Source organism: Barbus barbus (assembly GCF_936440315.1).
Source record: "Barbus barbus genome assembly, chromosome: 26".
Lineage (NCBI taxonomy): Eukaryota > Metazoa > Chordata > Actinopteri > Cypriniformes > Cyprinidae > Barbus > Barbus barbus.
Genome location: NC_136754.1, coordinates 26,532,406 through 26,550,294, shown reverse-complemented (window position 1 = coordinate 26,550,294; position 17,889 = coordinate 26,532,406). Strand labels below are relative to the sequence as shown.

The 17,889-nt window shown below is 35.6% G+C and overlaps 2 protein-coding genes across 2 annotated transcripts; one reads left to right on the top strand and one right to left on the bottom strand.

Moving 5' to 3' along the window:
* Nucleotides 1-6,524, top strand: LOC306846428 (uncharacterized protein). The gene is made up of 5 exons (XM_079379811.1): nt 1-443; nt 1,385-1,678; nt 3,159-3,437; nt 4,432-4,598; nt 5,381-6,524. Exons 1-5 carry the CDS (start codon nt 380-382, stop codon nt 5,423-5,425), a joined length of 849 nt encoding a protein of 282 aa, XP_079235937.1. The 5' UTR covers nt 1-379; the 3' UTR covers nt 5,426-6,524.
* Nucleotides 6,525-6,608: 84 nt separating this feature from the next.
* Nucleotides 6,609-16,485, bottom strand: LOC306845996 (meiotic recombination protein REC8 homolog). Its single transcript, XM_079379033.1, has 18 exons — nt 16,257-16,485; nt 16,040-16,108; nt 15,352-15,494; nt 14,977-15,055; nt 13,951-14,071; nt 13,648-13,711; nt 13,409-13,476; nt 13,254-13,326; nt 12,698-12,860; nt 11,457-11,670; nt 11,227-11,367; nt 11,083-11,149; nt 10,464-10,633; nt 9,714-9,762; nt 9,498-9,564; nt 9,269-9,367; nt 7,484-7,581; nt 6,609-7,148 (listed from the first exon to the last, which is right to left on the bottom strand). The coding sequence occupies exons 1-18, from the start codon at nt 16,310-16,312 to the stop codon at nt 7,075-7,077; spliced, it is 1,815 nt and encodes a 604-aa protein (XP_079235159.1). The 5' UTR covers nt 16,313-16,485; the 3' UTR covers nt 6,609-7,074.
* Between the last annotated feature and the right edge of the window lie 1,404 nt (nt 16,486-17,889).

Below are 17,889 nucleotides of genomic sequence, written 5' to 3'. Positions count from 1 at the left end.
AGTAGCGGTCAGTATTCGGTGGTAAGGTGTGAGGGGTGTTTTGGAGTCCTGTCAGGTCAGGTCATGTGCGCTCGCGGGGGGCAGATCTGACGGGATGGTCCGGCGCGCGCGCGCACGTGGGTCGCACTAATAACAGCTGACGCCAGACGTCATTCACTCTCAGATCTCTCTGTAGTTCACGCCCGATTCAAAGGGTCTCTCCGTCTGAAGCCTTTGGCTGTCTTTATAAATAAGCTGTCGCTTAGACCGTAGGTTGCGCTTAACCACACCCCGCTGTCGAAGCACAGACCCCTCGGGATATTTTTATCTCTGATGATGTCTGCTGTCATCTAACGGAAAGATCCTGCCGGAATCACAGCGAATCTGCGCTTTATCTAACATGAGGACTCAAAGCGCTTTTATTATCTGGACTGCGATGGTTCTTCATTTCTCTATCATAAAAGGTAAGCACGTGGCTTTCATGGTTTACTTGATTTTAGCATCAAAACAGCAACAGGATTCTATAATGTTACAGTCTCTGCAGGCTTTGTTTCTGATTAATCACTAATGATTTATATGCATCATTTATTTGAAATTACATTATAAAGCCTATGGAGCAAATTATGGGACAAAATCCATTCATCTATCTATCTATCTATCTATCTATCTATCTATCTATCTATCTATCTATCTATCTATCTATCTATCTATCTATCTATCTATCTATCTATCCTTTCTTCTTTTGAAAAGTAGCCTATATCATTGACTATTTACAGATAGATAGATAATTTTGTTTACATATAACAATAGGATACTGCAAAGTATTGTTAAAATAATAACAATATATTTGGGAATAGAAACATATTAAACATAATGTTTGGACTCTTATTTGTATTTCCCCCTTAAGTGCTAATTAGATTCTTAAAGTGAGATCTCGGTTCTCAGTGTTAATTTCATGAATAATTGGATGCGTTGGTTGATCTGACACATTGATCTGGTGCTAATATGGGAGACATAGGTTCGAATCTGCCCATGTATGCATAAATAAAAATGGCAAAAGCCCCAAATTTAATCATTTGCTTATTTAAATAAAAAATAACATTTAGTTGTTTATGCATCTAAGTTTAAAAAAATTAAATGGATAAAATCTCCATTTAGCTGGTTTGTTTGTTCCTCTGCTCCTTCTTGACACAGAAAGGTCACAACTGCTTTGTTCTGTGGATTCACTGTGTGGCCGTTAGATCTGGTCTGGAACGCCCACGTAACCGAGTCAGCATGAGAACACACAGCGTTCTTCCTGTAGCTTTACTCAAATAAACATATTTCATGGCATATTGTTTTTGTCCCCTGCCTCCATGCTCATGAACAAGCTTGCTCATGCAGACATTTTCTACTTCTCCCCAAGGTCAGGCCTCAGACTCATCCCCAGATGTGAGATCACCTCTGAATGAAGTCCTTCTGAAAAATCGCATGACTTCAGAAAGTGGCATTTTGGAATCACGAGCCACTACAGCCTATCAAAGCATCTCCTCTCCTTCAGCGGATTTCACAACGGAGGTCACACCTACAGTTCCTCCTCCATCACAGTCATCCAAAGACGCTGTAGTGCACAATGACACCTCTCCTTCACCAGCCATCTCACAGACCCCTGCGCTACAACATGTCACCACCCTCAACACGGACACAGCCTCGGTACCAGGCAAGACTAATACAATTAAACCTAATCTAATTGCAAAAGCTATCTGTCGTTAATCAGTCTAACTAAGGTTTGAAAACAAATTTGCCATCCGTTGTGTTAAAAACAACAACATGGACAGACAAGGATGCACAAATTAAGTTTACGAAGAGCTAAAAGATACAGTAATATTTAATATTGAAAACATTGTAATATTCAAAAGCTCTGCACTGAAAACAAAATGTGGTATACACTACAAAAAACAGATTATTGCACTATATGCAGTTTATAAGATAATAACATGCTTAATTCAATCTGTTACTTTCTATTTCTTTATAATAATTGTGTAATTATTAATCAGTTTCTAAGTGAAAACTGTTTCTTCACCATTTTTTTTGGGTAGGGTTTAATTAGAACATTTTGTGAATTACAAAAAAGGCCCACATTAACAGAGTAATGCATTGAATGCATTAAAGTAGAAAGACTTCAATACAGTTTTCTTGTCAAATGCACTCAGGTAATATTTTTAAACCTTTTTCCCTTTAATACATCAATGATTTGATTTAAAAGTTAGATTTTTTTTTACAGTGTGCTCTAGTCAGAGCTGTGGCTTTCTGGTTGGTGTCAAAGTTGGAAATTTGGGTTCGATTCTGGCGTGTTTCTAAATGCTTCCATTAAACTGTTTAACTTATTTATCTGCCACACTGCTCTATAGATGTTCCCATTGACGTCAGCCATTGAAAAACCCATACTGATCAACCACAAGCTGACATTGACAGTAAAGATGGTAGCGTTGCTCGCATATTGTTGTAAAAGACACAATGCTTTAGGTTTCATTTGCGTTTGTCTTCTAGTCTGAGTGCTTTCATGTGGGTGTGCATCACTTTGTTCCACTTTAATGATAAAATACTGGGCTTAATGTGACTGAATCCAGACTGAACTCGTGAGATTATCTGGGAAACTGCCACATTCCACCCACTTGATCAAACGTCTGTCCGTAAATAATGCGTGGGACGTGGGTTTAACATTTTGGAACACGACTGTGTTTGTAAATAATATCCCTCTCTCATACTGTCATTTCACTGGAAACACAGCTATATTTAGGGCAGTTGAATATCTACTTATTGGTTTACTGCACTTATGCCAGACCTTAAGTATGACTCTTAGAAAACAACTTCAAAATACAAGTTCGTCTAAACAGTTTTTGCCCGGCAGACAGTAAAACGGGTAAAAAATACCAAAGAATGAAGGAGAGATCTATCTATCTATCTATCTATCTATCTATCTATCTATCTATCTATCTATCTATCTATCTATCTATCTATCTATCTATCTGTCTGTCTGTCTGTCTGTCTGTCTGTCTGTCTGTCTGTCTGTCTGTCTTTCTGTCTGTCTGTCTGTCTGTCTGTCTGTCTATCTATCTGTCTGTCTGTCTGTCTGTCTGTCTGTCTGTCTATCTATCTCAGTCAAAGCTTGTGTTTCTGTGCATGTTTTTCTCCTGCAGGTTCTTCTGCTAGCAGCCCGTCAATTTCTTATTTGAAGAGCACCGTTTCATATTTAGTAACCACCAAAGCTCCTGCAACATCCATCAGTCCAAGTGAAGGCCCTCAGACAGTCTCTACTCCAGCCAGCAGCGTGATCCAGACAACACAAACAGCTCCACCATTCACCCCCACCTACCCTCAGACATCTCAGGTCGCCTTGACCAGCAGTTCAAAGGTCACTGGACCTGCTCCTTTGGAAAACCAGGATGAACCCTCTGAACTGGATGTGGGGGATCAAGGTGTGTGGACAGCAAACTGTCATGTCAAGTTTATAAAGATACTGTAGAAATAATTTTTACTCAGTATGGATTAATCTAACAGTCTATCACAGAATCACGTCACCAGGTTTACACTGTTTACTGTGAGAAAAACTACCATCAAATACACATTAAACTGAAAGTAAAACTGAAAGACCTTCATGACAACACATCAAAATAAAAGTCCGGTTTAATTTGAAGAAATGATGACAGAAATACTTTACATTTGTATACTTCTCAAAGTAATAATAATAATAATAATGGTATTGGTACATTTCTGTTGTGCAGCATCTTGCTAGGCAATAAATGTTCTTTGTTGTAGAGTAATTTGATTTCATTAAACACCATTTTATGCTAAATTTCTATTGAATCATAAAACACAAAGACCAGAAAAAATAAAATGGAGAAAATTATTTAGGAGAAAATAAAATGGATTTCATGGGGCCCTACATTAAAAGGTATCTTACTCTGCAGAGATTGATTGTAAACAAAGTTATGTTTACATTTATTCTCGAGGTTTAACAAACACAAGAATTCCTATTCCTATCCTAATTAATATAGCGATAAATAGCAATAGTGCATGATATGGAAAAATAATATTGTGATAATACTTTTGCCCATATCCCCCAGCCCTAAGACACAATCACTTTATATGATGAAAAGTTTTTATTTATGCTTTTATTCACATAATAAACATTGAGCGATGCACATACATAGAGCACATCAAATATCAACGAAAGCTCAACAAGCACTTTTTTATTTTTGGGTTAATGTTTCAGCTCATTTTAAAGTAAGGCCAGAAAAATAATCTACAAAAGTAGGAGAGGCATTACATTTGGTTTTGCCGTCGAGGTCTAGTAAGCACAATTTCATTATTTTTCCAACTGCATTCACTTCTGTGGTCTGTACATGATGTTCCTTCAGTTTTATTAGCTCCTGTGATAATTGGTTTCTACTCCATTCATCAATCATCTAGAGTCAGGGAAGGATCCCCACCGCCCTGCATCACCCCTGGACCCCCTGCTCGCTGCTCTGGTCACCATTTTCATTATTTGCACTGCCATGGTCTCAGCCGTCCTCTTCCTCAGATTCCGTCAGCGGAGTGAGCATCCAGAATTCCACCGGCTTCAAGACCTCCCTATGGTGAGTCTTGCATTCGGGCAGCAAATTGGGATATTTAAAATTGAGACCTTTGACAGTTTTGAACAATTGATTGGTTTTGCCGATTAATCGGCACCGATAACTGATTGCTGGAACAATAGCGATAGTTTTTTCAGGTTCATCCATAAAAAATGTATGACTAGTTACTTTTTTAAATCGATTGACTAATTTAAAGCTAGTGGCCTGAGAAAGCTAATTATGTTCATGCAGTCAACACAAACAATTCAGAAATGCATGCAATTTCATTTTTTATCGTCACTGTAAAATATATTTTGTTATTTTTATTAGACAATAGTATTCTGTTCTAAAAGATATTAGATAATATTATTCTATTGTAAAAGTGTTCTAAAATAGAAGCAAATAAAAGTGGAAGAGTATGCATTTAATATACATATGTATCTAATTTCAATTTATTTTTTATATGAAATGGTAACACTGCAATGAGTCAATTTGTAACATTAACTAATTTCATGTACTACATTGTTAGTACATTTCATGTTAATTTCATGTACTAACAATAATCATTTACTAATAAATTTCAATATTTTTCAAAAACAGTTTTTAAAAAATAATATTTTTTTGTAATAAACGGTTATCAGCCAATGTGGTCCAGCCTAGTTATCGTTATCGGTAAAATCTACTATTGCTCAATCTCTAATTTACATGATAATGGTAATTATGTCATGTTTTGCAAATGATAATGATAAAATTAGAGAATCCAAGTGCTGACCTCAAAAATAAAACCCTGATGTGCTTTTTTGCAGGATGATCTCCTAGAAGACACGCCATTGTCAAGATACACCTATTAGCAAGAGTGAATTCCACTATTTCGTATCTGATTCCTCAGGCAAACAGTGTTGTTGTTATTGGTACAAATCCCCTGAAAGATGGCTTTCACAACTGATTCTGGGTTTTTCTGGGCTTGTGGTTGTGTAATATTGGATTGGTTATTTTATTATATTAAGAAACCCATAACATAATCAGTCTTATTCTATATTAAAAACTTGACAGTTTCTTAATAAACAGGTGTTTAATCAGAAAAAAACAGAACTAATATACTTTTTATTCACCTTAAGATTCTCTACAAATGTAGAGAAACTATAACAAACACTTTCTCAAACATGACGTAGAAGAAACAATTCACATTTTAGTAACTTAGAGAGTTTTCTGGAGATAATTTGCTTGTTTTTTCTGACTGTATTTATACTTAAGGAATTGCTCAATGTTATAATGCTCTCATTTGGTTCATCCTAAACCTAAACTCGGAGGTGCGGTCACATTTACCGTCGTTTGGCAACTTTTCACAGGCAAAATCCAGTCATTTCAGAAGATTTTCAGGTAAAGGCGAAAGATATTCCTCATGCAGATTTCATAATTCAAGTTGTTCACACAAATGCACAGCTTTGACCAAAATGACTACACTATTGATAGTTCGGACAACAGACCTTTTTTGTCCACAAAATTTTGCTAATATGACCGCACCTTAACTTTTATATAACATTTTATTCTAGAGGTCTAAAATTTCTTGGAATCTTTTTAGGTACTTAAGCTTATTTTACAAGAGAATTTGTGAAAGAACAGTTCCCTGGGTTTAGCATAAAAGTCTCTGGAGCTATAACATTGTAATAGGGACAATGTTCATTTTCATGTGACAGAATGAGAACAAATTTGGATTAAACTGAATTGTGATTTTGATATTTATGACAAAGTTGATTGTCCAGGTCGATAATGAAGGTATGTGAAATAACTTGAAATGTATTTTAGTATTCACTTCTGTCTACGCTGGTATTTGTGGTAAACCTAGTGCCTAATGTACTTTGTGCCAAAACGTATTTGCGGTAAACAAACTGATAAATATATATTGCACAGTTGTGTTGTTGAGAAGAACCTGTAAAATGAAGAGTTTGTAATAAAATAAGAAAACTATTTTTTGTGTGTAAAGCGTCATGCTATATCACATTTACTCAAAATAAGATATAGTTAATACAAATATGAATTATATACCATTTTTATTAGTTTCTTACAAACACTTTAAAAATAAACAGAGCAATATCAACTTTATTGATTAAAACTAGCAACAATGCAGATTTCATATGTAAAAATGAGATAAATATTAAGTGTGGAACAGTAAAACCTAATTATGTTAACAGAACAATTTAATATTATAGGAAAAACTGAAATATTAACATGCTATCATTCGAATATTAGAGAAAACAGTGCATAAAATATTCTTAAGTTAATTCTTAAAAAGACAAACTTTTTTTTCATAAAGTACAAAATAATCAAATAACAATGACAAACATGTGTTAAACCATCAGTAAGGTTACCACAACTAAAAATGTTTCAGTTGTTTAAAAATTCATAAAGCAGAACACTGATATAATAAGTCATGTGAATAAATATCCTCGTACCAGTTTGGTCTGGAAACAATGGCAAGTGCTCATCAGTCCTCATTGATCTACAGCTGTGAAATGAGGATGTCACCGTACGGCTCGTCCTGTTGCACTGTGACCTGTCCTGCAACTATTTCCTCTGTAAACACAAGACGAGACAAGATACTGGAAGAGCATATCTGTCCGGCTGATTGTACTTTGCAATAAATTAAGCACTGGGGAGAATGCCTTTATTTTGTTAATTGTGGTGTTCAGTCTCACACCATTTTTTACAGCTAGCAGGTGAGGAGGATCATGGGTAGACAGCAGCTGAAGTGGGACGGGGTGGCATATGTCACCTACAGTATACCTGACAAGTATAATTCTTTCTCCCTTTAAGTCTTTGTGTATTTTAGTTGAAAATAAATTTGATTTTGGTAGGTGGGCTACAAGTCAATCATCCCTCTGAGAACAGTCCCTCTGCCATAATCTTACCTAGCAATCTAAAAAACATTTGGGTAATAATTCTGCGGCTGGCCTGAGGGGGCAGCAGAGAGTGAAAGGCCACCAAACCGTCAATAACTTCCTGTGGCCTTCAACAGAAGAACAAAACAAAAAAATACATTAGATATTACATCTGTCTATAGTCACATGCCACTGAAACGGACAAACCAAGAAATATAAAATACTACAAAAATATTATTAGGATCCTATGATTTCCGCGATGAAAAGATCTGATGTAAGATATTTTGAGAAAAAATTACCGTCATATATACACACTCAGAAATTTAAAGGTCTTCACAGGAACCCATCAAAATAAAAGTTTGGTTTAACTTGAAGAAATTGTGACATAAATATATTACTATTGGACAGACATATTGAACGTTTGCCATAATGTAATAATACTACTACCACTAATAAAATTGTTATTAAAACTTTATTTCCTATGGAATAATTGCACAATAGTTTCTTACATATTTTAATTTTAAAAGTAAACCTCTGCTGTGCAGCACTTTGTTCGTCAAAAATTTAATGGGTTTGTTCTAATATTGTTTGATTAAAAAATAAATTTATGTTTTATGTCTTAATTTTATTACCATCAAAATTCAAATTCACAACAAATTCTGAAAAAAGGTGCTGTTATTGTAAATAAATAAATTATTAAGTTGTTTAATTAATCAATTAAAATGTAATCCAGAAAGATTCAAATGGAAACAGAATTTGGCTAAAATAGAACAGAAATTGAGAAAATATATTTGTGACCCTGGAGCACAAAAGCAGTCTTAAGTCTCTGGGGTATATTTGTAGCAATAGCCAAAAATACACTGTATGGGTCAAAATTATTGATTTTTCTTTTATGCCAAAAATCATTAGGATATTAAGTAAAGATCATGTTCCATGAATATATTTTGTAAATTTCCTACAATAAATATATCAAAACTTCATTTTTGATTAGTAATATGCATTGCTAAGGACTTCTTTTGCAACTTTAAGGGCAATTTTCTGATTTTTTTTTTGCACCCTCAGATTCCAGATTTTCAAATAGCTGTATCTCAGCTATCCTAACAACTTACTGATTCAGCTTTCAAATGATGTATAAATCTCAATTAATTTTTTTAATTATTTCAGTTAATAAGATGGGCTTTATACAATTAATACAATTTAACTTAGCCATTGAAACAGAGCCTAGACAAATTAAAATGGAAAAAAAACAAACACAGAAAAAAAAAAAGGGAATATATTGTTTTACTATACACCTAATAATTAGTAACAGTATCAAACTGATTGCACCCACACTACAAAACTTGAACTATATTGAGCTGGATAATGAAAATGTTTTATGTAGAGCTGCTTTATACCTGAATCACAATTGTTTCATGACTGATGAACTCTATAACACTGATACTGTTATTGAACTGAACTGAATCAACACTGAACTGACCCTTCATAGTTAAATTGAGTTCGCTTCATAACTAATGAACTATGCAACAGTGACACTCTTACTGAACGGAATTAAATCAAACTGAGCTGAATAATGACACTATTGTCTTTTTACATCTGATTTACTGCTGAAGTTGTATTTGTTTCTTAACTGAAGGACTTTCCAACATAAATACAGTTATTTTCCTGTTTGTTACTTTGAAAAAATCTGTATTGTATAAAGCACAATACATATAAATGTGACTGGACCTGACTACAGTAATATAAATATAAATACCCTTTCAAAAAATAACAAAAAATGCAAATACTCATATTAACAGCAGTGGTTTTCAGCAGTACCTTAATTGTTCATCGATATCCTTTGTAATATCTTCCATCTCTGGGACCCTCTCTTCTGGGATGCCCTCTAGGCCGAACTGAATTTCTGGAACAGGGGATCTGAACCCATGACAGCACACACATACGGAGTCATTATTCAGAGGCACTTAATTATGCAGCAACTGAATGTGAAACTCACAAGTGTCAAACCAGACTGTTTCTGTCTCTCTTTTAGCATCTCTCCTCTCACCGTCTCATTTCAGGAGTCTCCAGTGGAGAGAAATCCTTGTCTGTCGTCTCCAAAACCACCAGAGAGGCTGCAAATTCATTGAAACATGAACATTCAGTTTGTAAATGTAGCAGCTTAACTATTATTCTCTTTCTTTCCCTTCCTTCAAAACACCTTCAACCACAACAACTATTGAAAAACGTTATTCTACGAATACAGTATGTGCTAATGTTTTACCTGGGGTTTCTTGCTGGAAGAGGCCAGACTCCAACATTTCTCTGGGAATCTAAAGTAGTAAGGATGTAGGACAAAAAGATCAGTCACTAAAACGCTCAAAAATAATTTTTTTAATTCAAATCAAATTTCCATCCATTTGGGTTACATAGTTTAAACATAAACTAATCAAATAAATGTGATGCACATAAAAGAGGCTAGATTTATGTTCTTAAAAATATGGCAATAGTCAGTTGGATTTATTGCTGACACACATACCTGGTTATTGTGTATTTAAAACATATTCTGTTTATTGGTACTAATACAGAAATCTTACCCATTTCATTTATGTATAACTAACAAATATGAATCACAATATTTTTAAAAACTGTGTCTAAATGGATGGAAATTTTATATGCAATTCAAATACATAAATCCAAATTTATGCCTATTTTTGGAGTGTATTTACAATTTTGGGGCCCACTTTATATTTGATGTCAATGTACTTAATCATAAAATGAATAAAAACAATAATAAAATAAATCAAAACAAAACACCTACTATGTGATTATTAACAAACAGAGAACTGGGAACAAATATGGTGTTAAATTATAGAAACACTACAGTAAAATCTCTGGGGGATTTCAAGTAAACATTTTAGGTCAGAAAATTCAGCTGACAAAAAAGTTTGTTAATCTTAATGTAAGGTATTACTCATGTCTGTATGGGACGAGTTAGATCTCAGGATGTGGGACACATGCTATGAATGGTAACCTCTTTTGAGCTAAGCTCTCTCTCCTCCTCTCTCTGTCCTGGTTCTGGTCTCTCCTGCTCTCTCTCTGGTATCTCCTCAGCTACAGGAACCTCCCCGCGCTGCCGGGACGGTGGCATGGGCCTCAGGACTGCGGCCTGTTTCCACAGCGCCAGGATTTCAGGCGGAAGGCCTGTGTAAGCATAACACTTCACTGTCAAAAACATGACCTTTAGCTTAAGCTCTGGACTGTATAAAGGGGTAAAGCAAAGGATGCTTCAGTGAATATCATGGAAACTCATGAAATATCCATATATGTCATATTTGACCCCAAAAGCAATACAAAAACTTTTTTATTCTTTTTATTGCTGTTTTTTTTTTAACTCCTTATTTGCTCAAAATACAGTCAAATATTATGATTTAAAATAACTTTTCTCTATTTGAAGATATTTTAAAATGTCATTTATTCCTGTCCTTTTTTCTGGATTCTCTGATGAATAGAAAGTTTCAAAGAACAGCATTTATTTCAAATGGAAAATATCTTTACTTTTTTTTTTATTATTATTTCTTTGCAGTGCATGTATATACTGTATATTTGGCTCTTTGTCATTATGAATTTGGGGTGAAATATGACCAACTTACTCATGCAAGGGTTCTCGAGTAGTTCTTTAGCACCCTTCTTTTCAAACGGTGGTTTGACAAGCGATGTCTAGAAGAAAAAAACACAATTTACACCATTTTACAAACTAATGCCGACTTGAAGAATGCGAATTGTTTTAGACTTACCAAAGGCCTGGTCTCTGCCTCCACGTCATCAATCCGGGCCCTCATTTCCTCTTGAGAGATCTGTGTGTTTTCATCAATGAAGAGCAGCTGTCTCCTCCTCTTCCTCTGCTCTGTAGGGGATTCGGGCCTCACTACAGCAGGCTGACAGAGGGACACACGGGGCTTGATGACAAATGTGTCAAATGCTTCGATCGTTGCAGGATGAAGACAGACCTCAAAACGTAGCACACCTCAAGATCAGGGCTCCACTCTCTCACCGCCCTCTCTTCTCTGGGTTCAACACCCATTTTCTCCTCTTCGCCGGGAGGAGGGGACGGTATGGGTATAGACACAGATACGGGGGTCTTTTCTCTTTCTTCTAACGCAGGCATTTCCATGGGCAGCCCCAGATCCTCCTCAGGCAGCAGGACAGCCTCCTGGCTTGATGCGCCAGTGATCTGTGCCCTGGAAAATCATAATCTTAAAGCATTGGTTTGATGTTTTTCAACCCATATAACATTAAGTTATATTAATTTTTATCCTCTGGAATTGAAAGCAGTTTTTTGCCTATGCATTTGATGCATAACATTAATTCCAATAATTACAAATGATTCTATTCTTTTTTATTATTTAGCACAGAGTATTAATTCAGGAGCCACAATGGCAAACAACGTAGTCAAGATTCATGTTTGAATTTATTTCTCGCATATTTAGTCGCAGGAAATAGCACAAGCAGGCTTGTGAAGGAACAAAGAATGGTTACATTAAACTTTCATTAGAACCCTGAATGGGGGATTTAAACACTTGACATCTGGCAACCCCAAACCTGAACGCTTCTGGAGGCTTCACAGTAAAACATTTTCATCTACTGTATTTTAGTTCAGTTGCTGCCTTACTACTTGCCTTACTTACAAGTCATTTTAACTTAAATTACATTAAACCAACTTAAAAAATCTAAAATAATTTCATATAACTTATAAAAACAAGTTGAAATCGCTCGGCTTATTTTGATAAGTCCTAAAAAAGGATACATATTACTAGCTAGTCAATATCACAAATGATAATGCTTAATTAAAATAGAAAACCAGAAATAATTATCAAAATTAAAATATGATTAATCATCCCTGTTGGAAAAAAACAGCATATGCTGGTTAGGTATGTTTTGAAGCATGGCTGCTGTTCTAAACTGGTCCTGAGCAGGAGCAAGCATCTAAGGACCAGCACAAGACCAGCTCAGGACCAGCTTAAACCAACAGCCATGCTTCAAAACATACCTAACCTGTTTTGTTTTTTTTTCAACAGGGATGCAGCCCTAACAATAGACTACCCAAGGTGAAAACTAGAGAAAGAGATTCCGGATGAAAGATTTTGATTTCACTAGGACTTTAAAGCCTTCAACCTTCAAAGTTTTCCATTTGTAGTATCTTTTGTTTACTGAAAGCTTACTAAAAAAGAAATAAGAGTAAGTCTGAGCGTGATTCTCTAAACGTACAGATCTAAAGAGACTGATGTTGTCAGATCTCTGGCTGCCTCTCGCTCAAGTGCTGCTCTCTCTTGCTCTCTTTCATCAGGCATCCTGGGCTCTCTGTCCTCTTCTGTCTCTTTCTCTATTTGCTCTCTTTCCCTGTCTATCCCCAGCTGCCTCTCATCGTCACCTGCAAAAAAACCAAACACTTCTCAAATTTAAGCCTAAAACTTATTTATAATTTCTCCATGATATAAAACATGACAGAAATGGCTGGAACCGATGAAACCATATGATCTGAGCATCTGACTGTGGGCAAATCCCAGAAAACCTGACGGGATAGTTCACCCAAAAATGAAAATTCTGTCATCATTTGCTCACACTCAGGTTGTTCCAAACCTGTATGAGTTTCTTTCATCTACTGAGCACAAAAGAAGATATTTTGAAGAATATCTGTAACCAAACAGTTGATTTTAGCCATTGACTTGCATGAAAAAAATGGACAGCATCTGGGTTCAGCATCTGGATAATTACTGCACATAATTATATGTGTGAATGAACACAGCATGTCGTCGTCACTCACGCTCAAGAAAGTGATCTGGCTGCTCCAGCAGAAGCTCGATCATGTCAGACTCCTGCAGATCTGCTCCTTCAAACTGAGGAATGAGAGAAACAGCAGTCAGGATACACACAGCTGGATTTTATACATATGGTGATGATACTGAGTGACAGCTGTACCTCTGGCTCGGGCATGATGACTGGCTCTCTTTCTGTCAGGGTGATGGACTCCTGGCTGGCTGTGATGCCTGGAGGGGAAATAAGGGGCTTTAAAAATACACATTTCTATATTTCTGTCTTCTCCTTTCTTTATTACTGTTCCTTTATTATAATTTCTTTGATGGTGCGAATTCCCATAGCATCATTTGATATTTGTAAATGTGTGGCGCTATGGCAGTGGATCACATTACAGTACTCACCATCTGAAGATGGTGTTGGTTCTCTAGTGGGCGGGACTTGCTCAGGTAAGACCTCTTCCATTCGCTGAGCCACAGTGAGAGAGGTTAGACTACACATGACTGATAAAACCCATCCTTAACTCTGAAGATTCAGTGTTAAATAGTAATAATAAAAAGTACTCCAATCCTCAGGTTTCACACGGTCCTTCAGAAATCATTCTAATATACTGACTTGCTGGTCAAGAAACATTTATTATTATTATTATTATTATCAATGCTGAAAAAGTTTTGAAATTCATCTTTGAAATTCTGTGTTGCATCCACCTGCATGAGGCTGCTTGGACTTGGCAGGCCATAACCAGTCTCCATAATGCCAAAGAATGGATCCCTCGCTCCTTCTGTTTCATCAAACAGCGCAGCAGCATCTGGGATCATGTGACTCTGCCTGAAAAGAACAAGGAGGAAGTTGAGGATCTGTAAATGTAAGACATCTTATATATTTCAAGCTCTGCATCTTATTTTATTTTGTTTAAACTTTGTCCCATTGCTCTAACCCAGGGGTCACCACACTCGGTCCTGGAGGGCCGGTGTCCTGCAGAGTTTAGCTCCAACTTGCCTCAACACACCTGCCTTGAAGTTTCAAGTATACCAAGAAAAAGCTTGATTAGCTGCTTCAGGTGTGTTTGATTAGTGTTGGAGCTAAACTCTGCAGGACACCAGCCCTCCAGGAACAAGTTTGCTTTAACCTAATACTCTGGATTTAAAATTTTTGCTTGCTTTAAACCTTAACTTGAAAAAAGGTATGTAATTGTCACTTGGAAGACTTTTTATTTTATTTTACTTGTAGCCATTCACATTTTGAGAGTGCAACAAACTTATATGGCATTATATGACAACAGAACCTTTTTTTTTTGTCTTAATACAGGTTCCTTGTCGTATTTTGCATTTCATTTAAAAAAAAAAAGTTTAAAACTTTTTTGAAAAACTGGCCATACTGATCCATTTGTAAATGTGTCAAAATGGGTTGTTTTGGCAACGTTGCTTGTGCAAATCTAAAAACAGCATTAATTGTAAATTTGAATTATTTGAAACATTCTGTACAGGGACTATTGAAGGCATATTCTGTCATTTTTACAATGTTTAATAATGTGCACTGTCCCTGCTAAATCAACTAATAAAATAAAAAAATCTTAAGTGCTATATGTAGAAATCATTGTTTAAAGGATCACAACATTGATCAGACATTATTGTCAGGAAGAGAATAAAACATAAACAGGGTTCCATTCATCTGCATTATAATATAATGTATATGCTCATGATAGAAAATGTCTAAGAAATAAAATGCCTGACCTGGTTTCTTCATCTCTCATGTCAATGTTGGACTTCACGTTAAGGCGGAGCAATCTATCTATTGCCCCCTGAGTGTCCTCTGAGAAAACATCATTAACAAACTATTACAGAAACACAATCAAAATCTCTGAATGCTATGCATTTCATGATCCTTATCAGCTCTAAGGCTGCATTGTAATGGACTTTGTCATCTTAAAAGAGCAAAGATGCATTCGAAACAGCAAAAAACTTTTTTTTGTTACATGCCGTCTTCCTGCTAAATCAATCTTTAGCAAATCAGAATATCCTTATAAAAGTACACAAGTGAATATTTTTGACCAAAAGATTGTCCCAACCCACAAATGATCATTCACCCTCAAGTTTTAGCACACCAACCTAACAAAAATGCACACTGTCTGTGGTAGACAAGCACCACTCCATACTGCAGCTGAGAGGACAGGTACAGGGAGAAACGTGGACGGGGCAATCCTGATACAGGGGGCGGGACACTGACCAACACGTAATCCATGATGTCACTGCTGTGAAGCACATTGAGAACAACTCCATTAATGTGTTGTTTCCTCACAAGTACTGCATTCCCAATAAGACACAACCAGTTCATTTTAAGATCCTATGCCAAATATATCCTGTGAATGGTATTGTGGCGAAATATATGGATGTTGACTGTCCTTCTCATTGTGTGGGATTAAAGATGAGGGTCACACTTTATATTAAGTGGCCTTAACTACTATGTACTTGCATCAAAAAATAAGTACAATGTACTTATTGTGGTCATATTGTATTGCAAAACACTTTTGCTGCTATTGAGGTGGGATACGGGTTAGGTTAGGAACAGGTTAAGGTGGTATGGGTAGGTGTAAGAGTGGGTTAAGGCGTATAAGTGGGTTTAACTCCATTAAAAAACTCCAATAATAAAAACCTGGATTTCTTTTTATTTCTAATTAAAGAAAAATAACTGCCCGAGATGAACCCAATATGGATGATCGTATGAACTGTCTTTAAATTTTATCATGTAGAAAATAGTATCATGCATGATTTTTCATTGCACAGAAATGATACAAACCAAGTGCGCTGGACATTGACTTTGAGCAGATCTCTCCGACTTATCTTTCGTCCTTTAGTGGCCGCCAACCTGAAAATATATATGTTTAGTTAGATATTAATAGTTATGCCTCAGTTTTAACATTATAGCCTACAGTTTAAAACGGTCATATCCTAATTATGCATTTTTCATACCGTGAATATAAGCACCTTAACAGTCCTAAACTCTGTAAACTTACCAAATCGTAGCAAAGCACCCGGTCCGATGATTGAGCACCGTAGGATAGAAAAACATCGTGTACAGTTTAATAAACACAAGATGAATTTACAGCAAAACTGGAATAGCCTGATCATGAAACAAATGAAATCTCTCAGGTGAATCCAGAGTTTGGGCAGGAAATGGGACTATATAGCACTTCAAAGGTTGCTGTGGGGAAATTTGTTTTGAAAGCTCTACCAATCAGTTGTGCTTTACAAACAAGACAAACCAATCTAATTAAGACAACAGTCTAGGACGCATTTTATTGGCCTGTCTTGTTTCCATAATAATTCCTGTTTTGTTCTTCAGTAGGAATAGCATTCTAGTCATAAACAGAATTATTAATAGCGAGTATCACTCATATTATCGATCAGTCTATTATAATATAAAGAAGCACAGTTTGAGGTCTGGATGTCCTCAGAACACAATCAGGGCTTTTCAGAGATAACTGGATGTTTCACCATGACCACTCCCTCTCCTTGGTCTTTAAATATAGCTGACATTAATTTAGTGATCAAAATATTATAATATTTAAATCTGACTCATTGTCATAAATCAACATCTCAGGAAAATGTTATGGGGTTTCAAATCTAAATATGACTTGCTGTTATGAAACAGTAGAGGACACCTGGACTTAAAGTGTTTATTACACATTTTGGGAGACACAACAAATGAATAGAGAAAATATATATATATACATATATCAATATTCCTATTAAATATTAGATATTATTGTGAAAATCTTGCTAATTATTACTCCCATTATTGCACTTATTTGTTCATTTTGCCTCAAAAACACATTAATATGTAAATTAGACAGTTTATAGATGCATTGTATATAATGGAAAACTTGTTTAGGGCCATTTTACACACTTTTTGCATAAAGACAAATGTTTTTTTAAAAATATATTTCATCATCTTTATATAAAGTTTGGTATAAAAAAAATTAAAATTGATTTGTGATTCAAACAAAAATCCCACTGTTTTTGCCTTTTCGTGTCTATTCGTGTCTTTTTATTTTTTTATTTTTAAATAGGACTTTTTAAAGTCCCGTGGTCCTCTAGCACATGGCATACCATATGAATAAAATATCATTTTTCAAAAAAAAATCTTTTTTTTTCTTATGCTCTAAACAATGTCAAAATACTAAATTCACAAAACTGTTTTTTCCTGGCAGTCAGGAGGATGTAATATCTAATCGTCAACAGGCGCTCTGAATACGACATGAAAACAAGTTCGAGTCCTATTTGCTTTTCCACTAGGTTATGAATATTAATTACATTTGCCCAGTAACCTCAGCTGATTGGCTGACGCTGGCAAGTGGGCGTGGCACCGTGGCTGATGGCTGATCCAATCGTACTACGCTGAAGGGTCGTCTTATGAATATTAATTAGACTAAAGAACGCAAGCGGAAGGTCACATGCAATATACAATGCATCTATAAACTGTATCTAATTTACATATTAATGTGTTTTTGGGGCAAAATAGAATGAACAAATAAGTGCAATAATGGGAGTAATAATTAGTAAGATTTTCATAATAATATCTTCATATTCATATTCATAATATATTCATGAGTTGCTGAAATCGCGTTTGGTCTCGTACTGTATCGT

Excerpts from the sequence above, each read along its gene's own strand:
- LOC306845996 (XM_079379033.1), bottom strand. The coding sequence starts at position 16,312 with ATGTTTTTCTATCCTACGGTGCTCAATCATCGGACCGGGTGCTTTGCT. Across the intron at positions 15,056-15,351 it reads ACAGTGTGCATTTTTGTTAG|AGGACACTCAGGGGGCAATA; the intron begins GTTGGTGTGCTA and ends ATGTTTTCTCAG. Across the intron at positions 9,368-9,497 it reads GAGACTCCTGAAATGAGACG|ATCCCCTGTTCCAGAAATTC; the intron begins GTGAGAGGAGAG and ends TCATGGGTTCAG.
- LOC306846428 (XM_079379811.1), top strand. The coding sequence starts at position 380 with ATGAGGACTCAAAGCGCTTTTATTATCTGGACTGCGATGGTTCTTCAT. Across the intron at positions 1,679-3,158 it reads GGACACAGCCTCGGTACCAG|GTTCTTCTGCTAGCAGCCCG; the intron begins GCAAGACTAATA and ends TTTCTCCTGCAG. Across the intron at positions 3,438-4,431 it reads ACTGGATGTGGGGGATCAAG|AGTCAGGGAAGGATCCCCAC; the intron begins GTGTGTGGACAG and ends TCAATCATCTAG.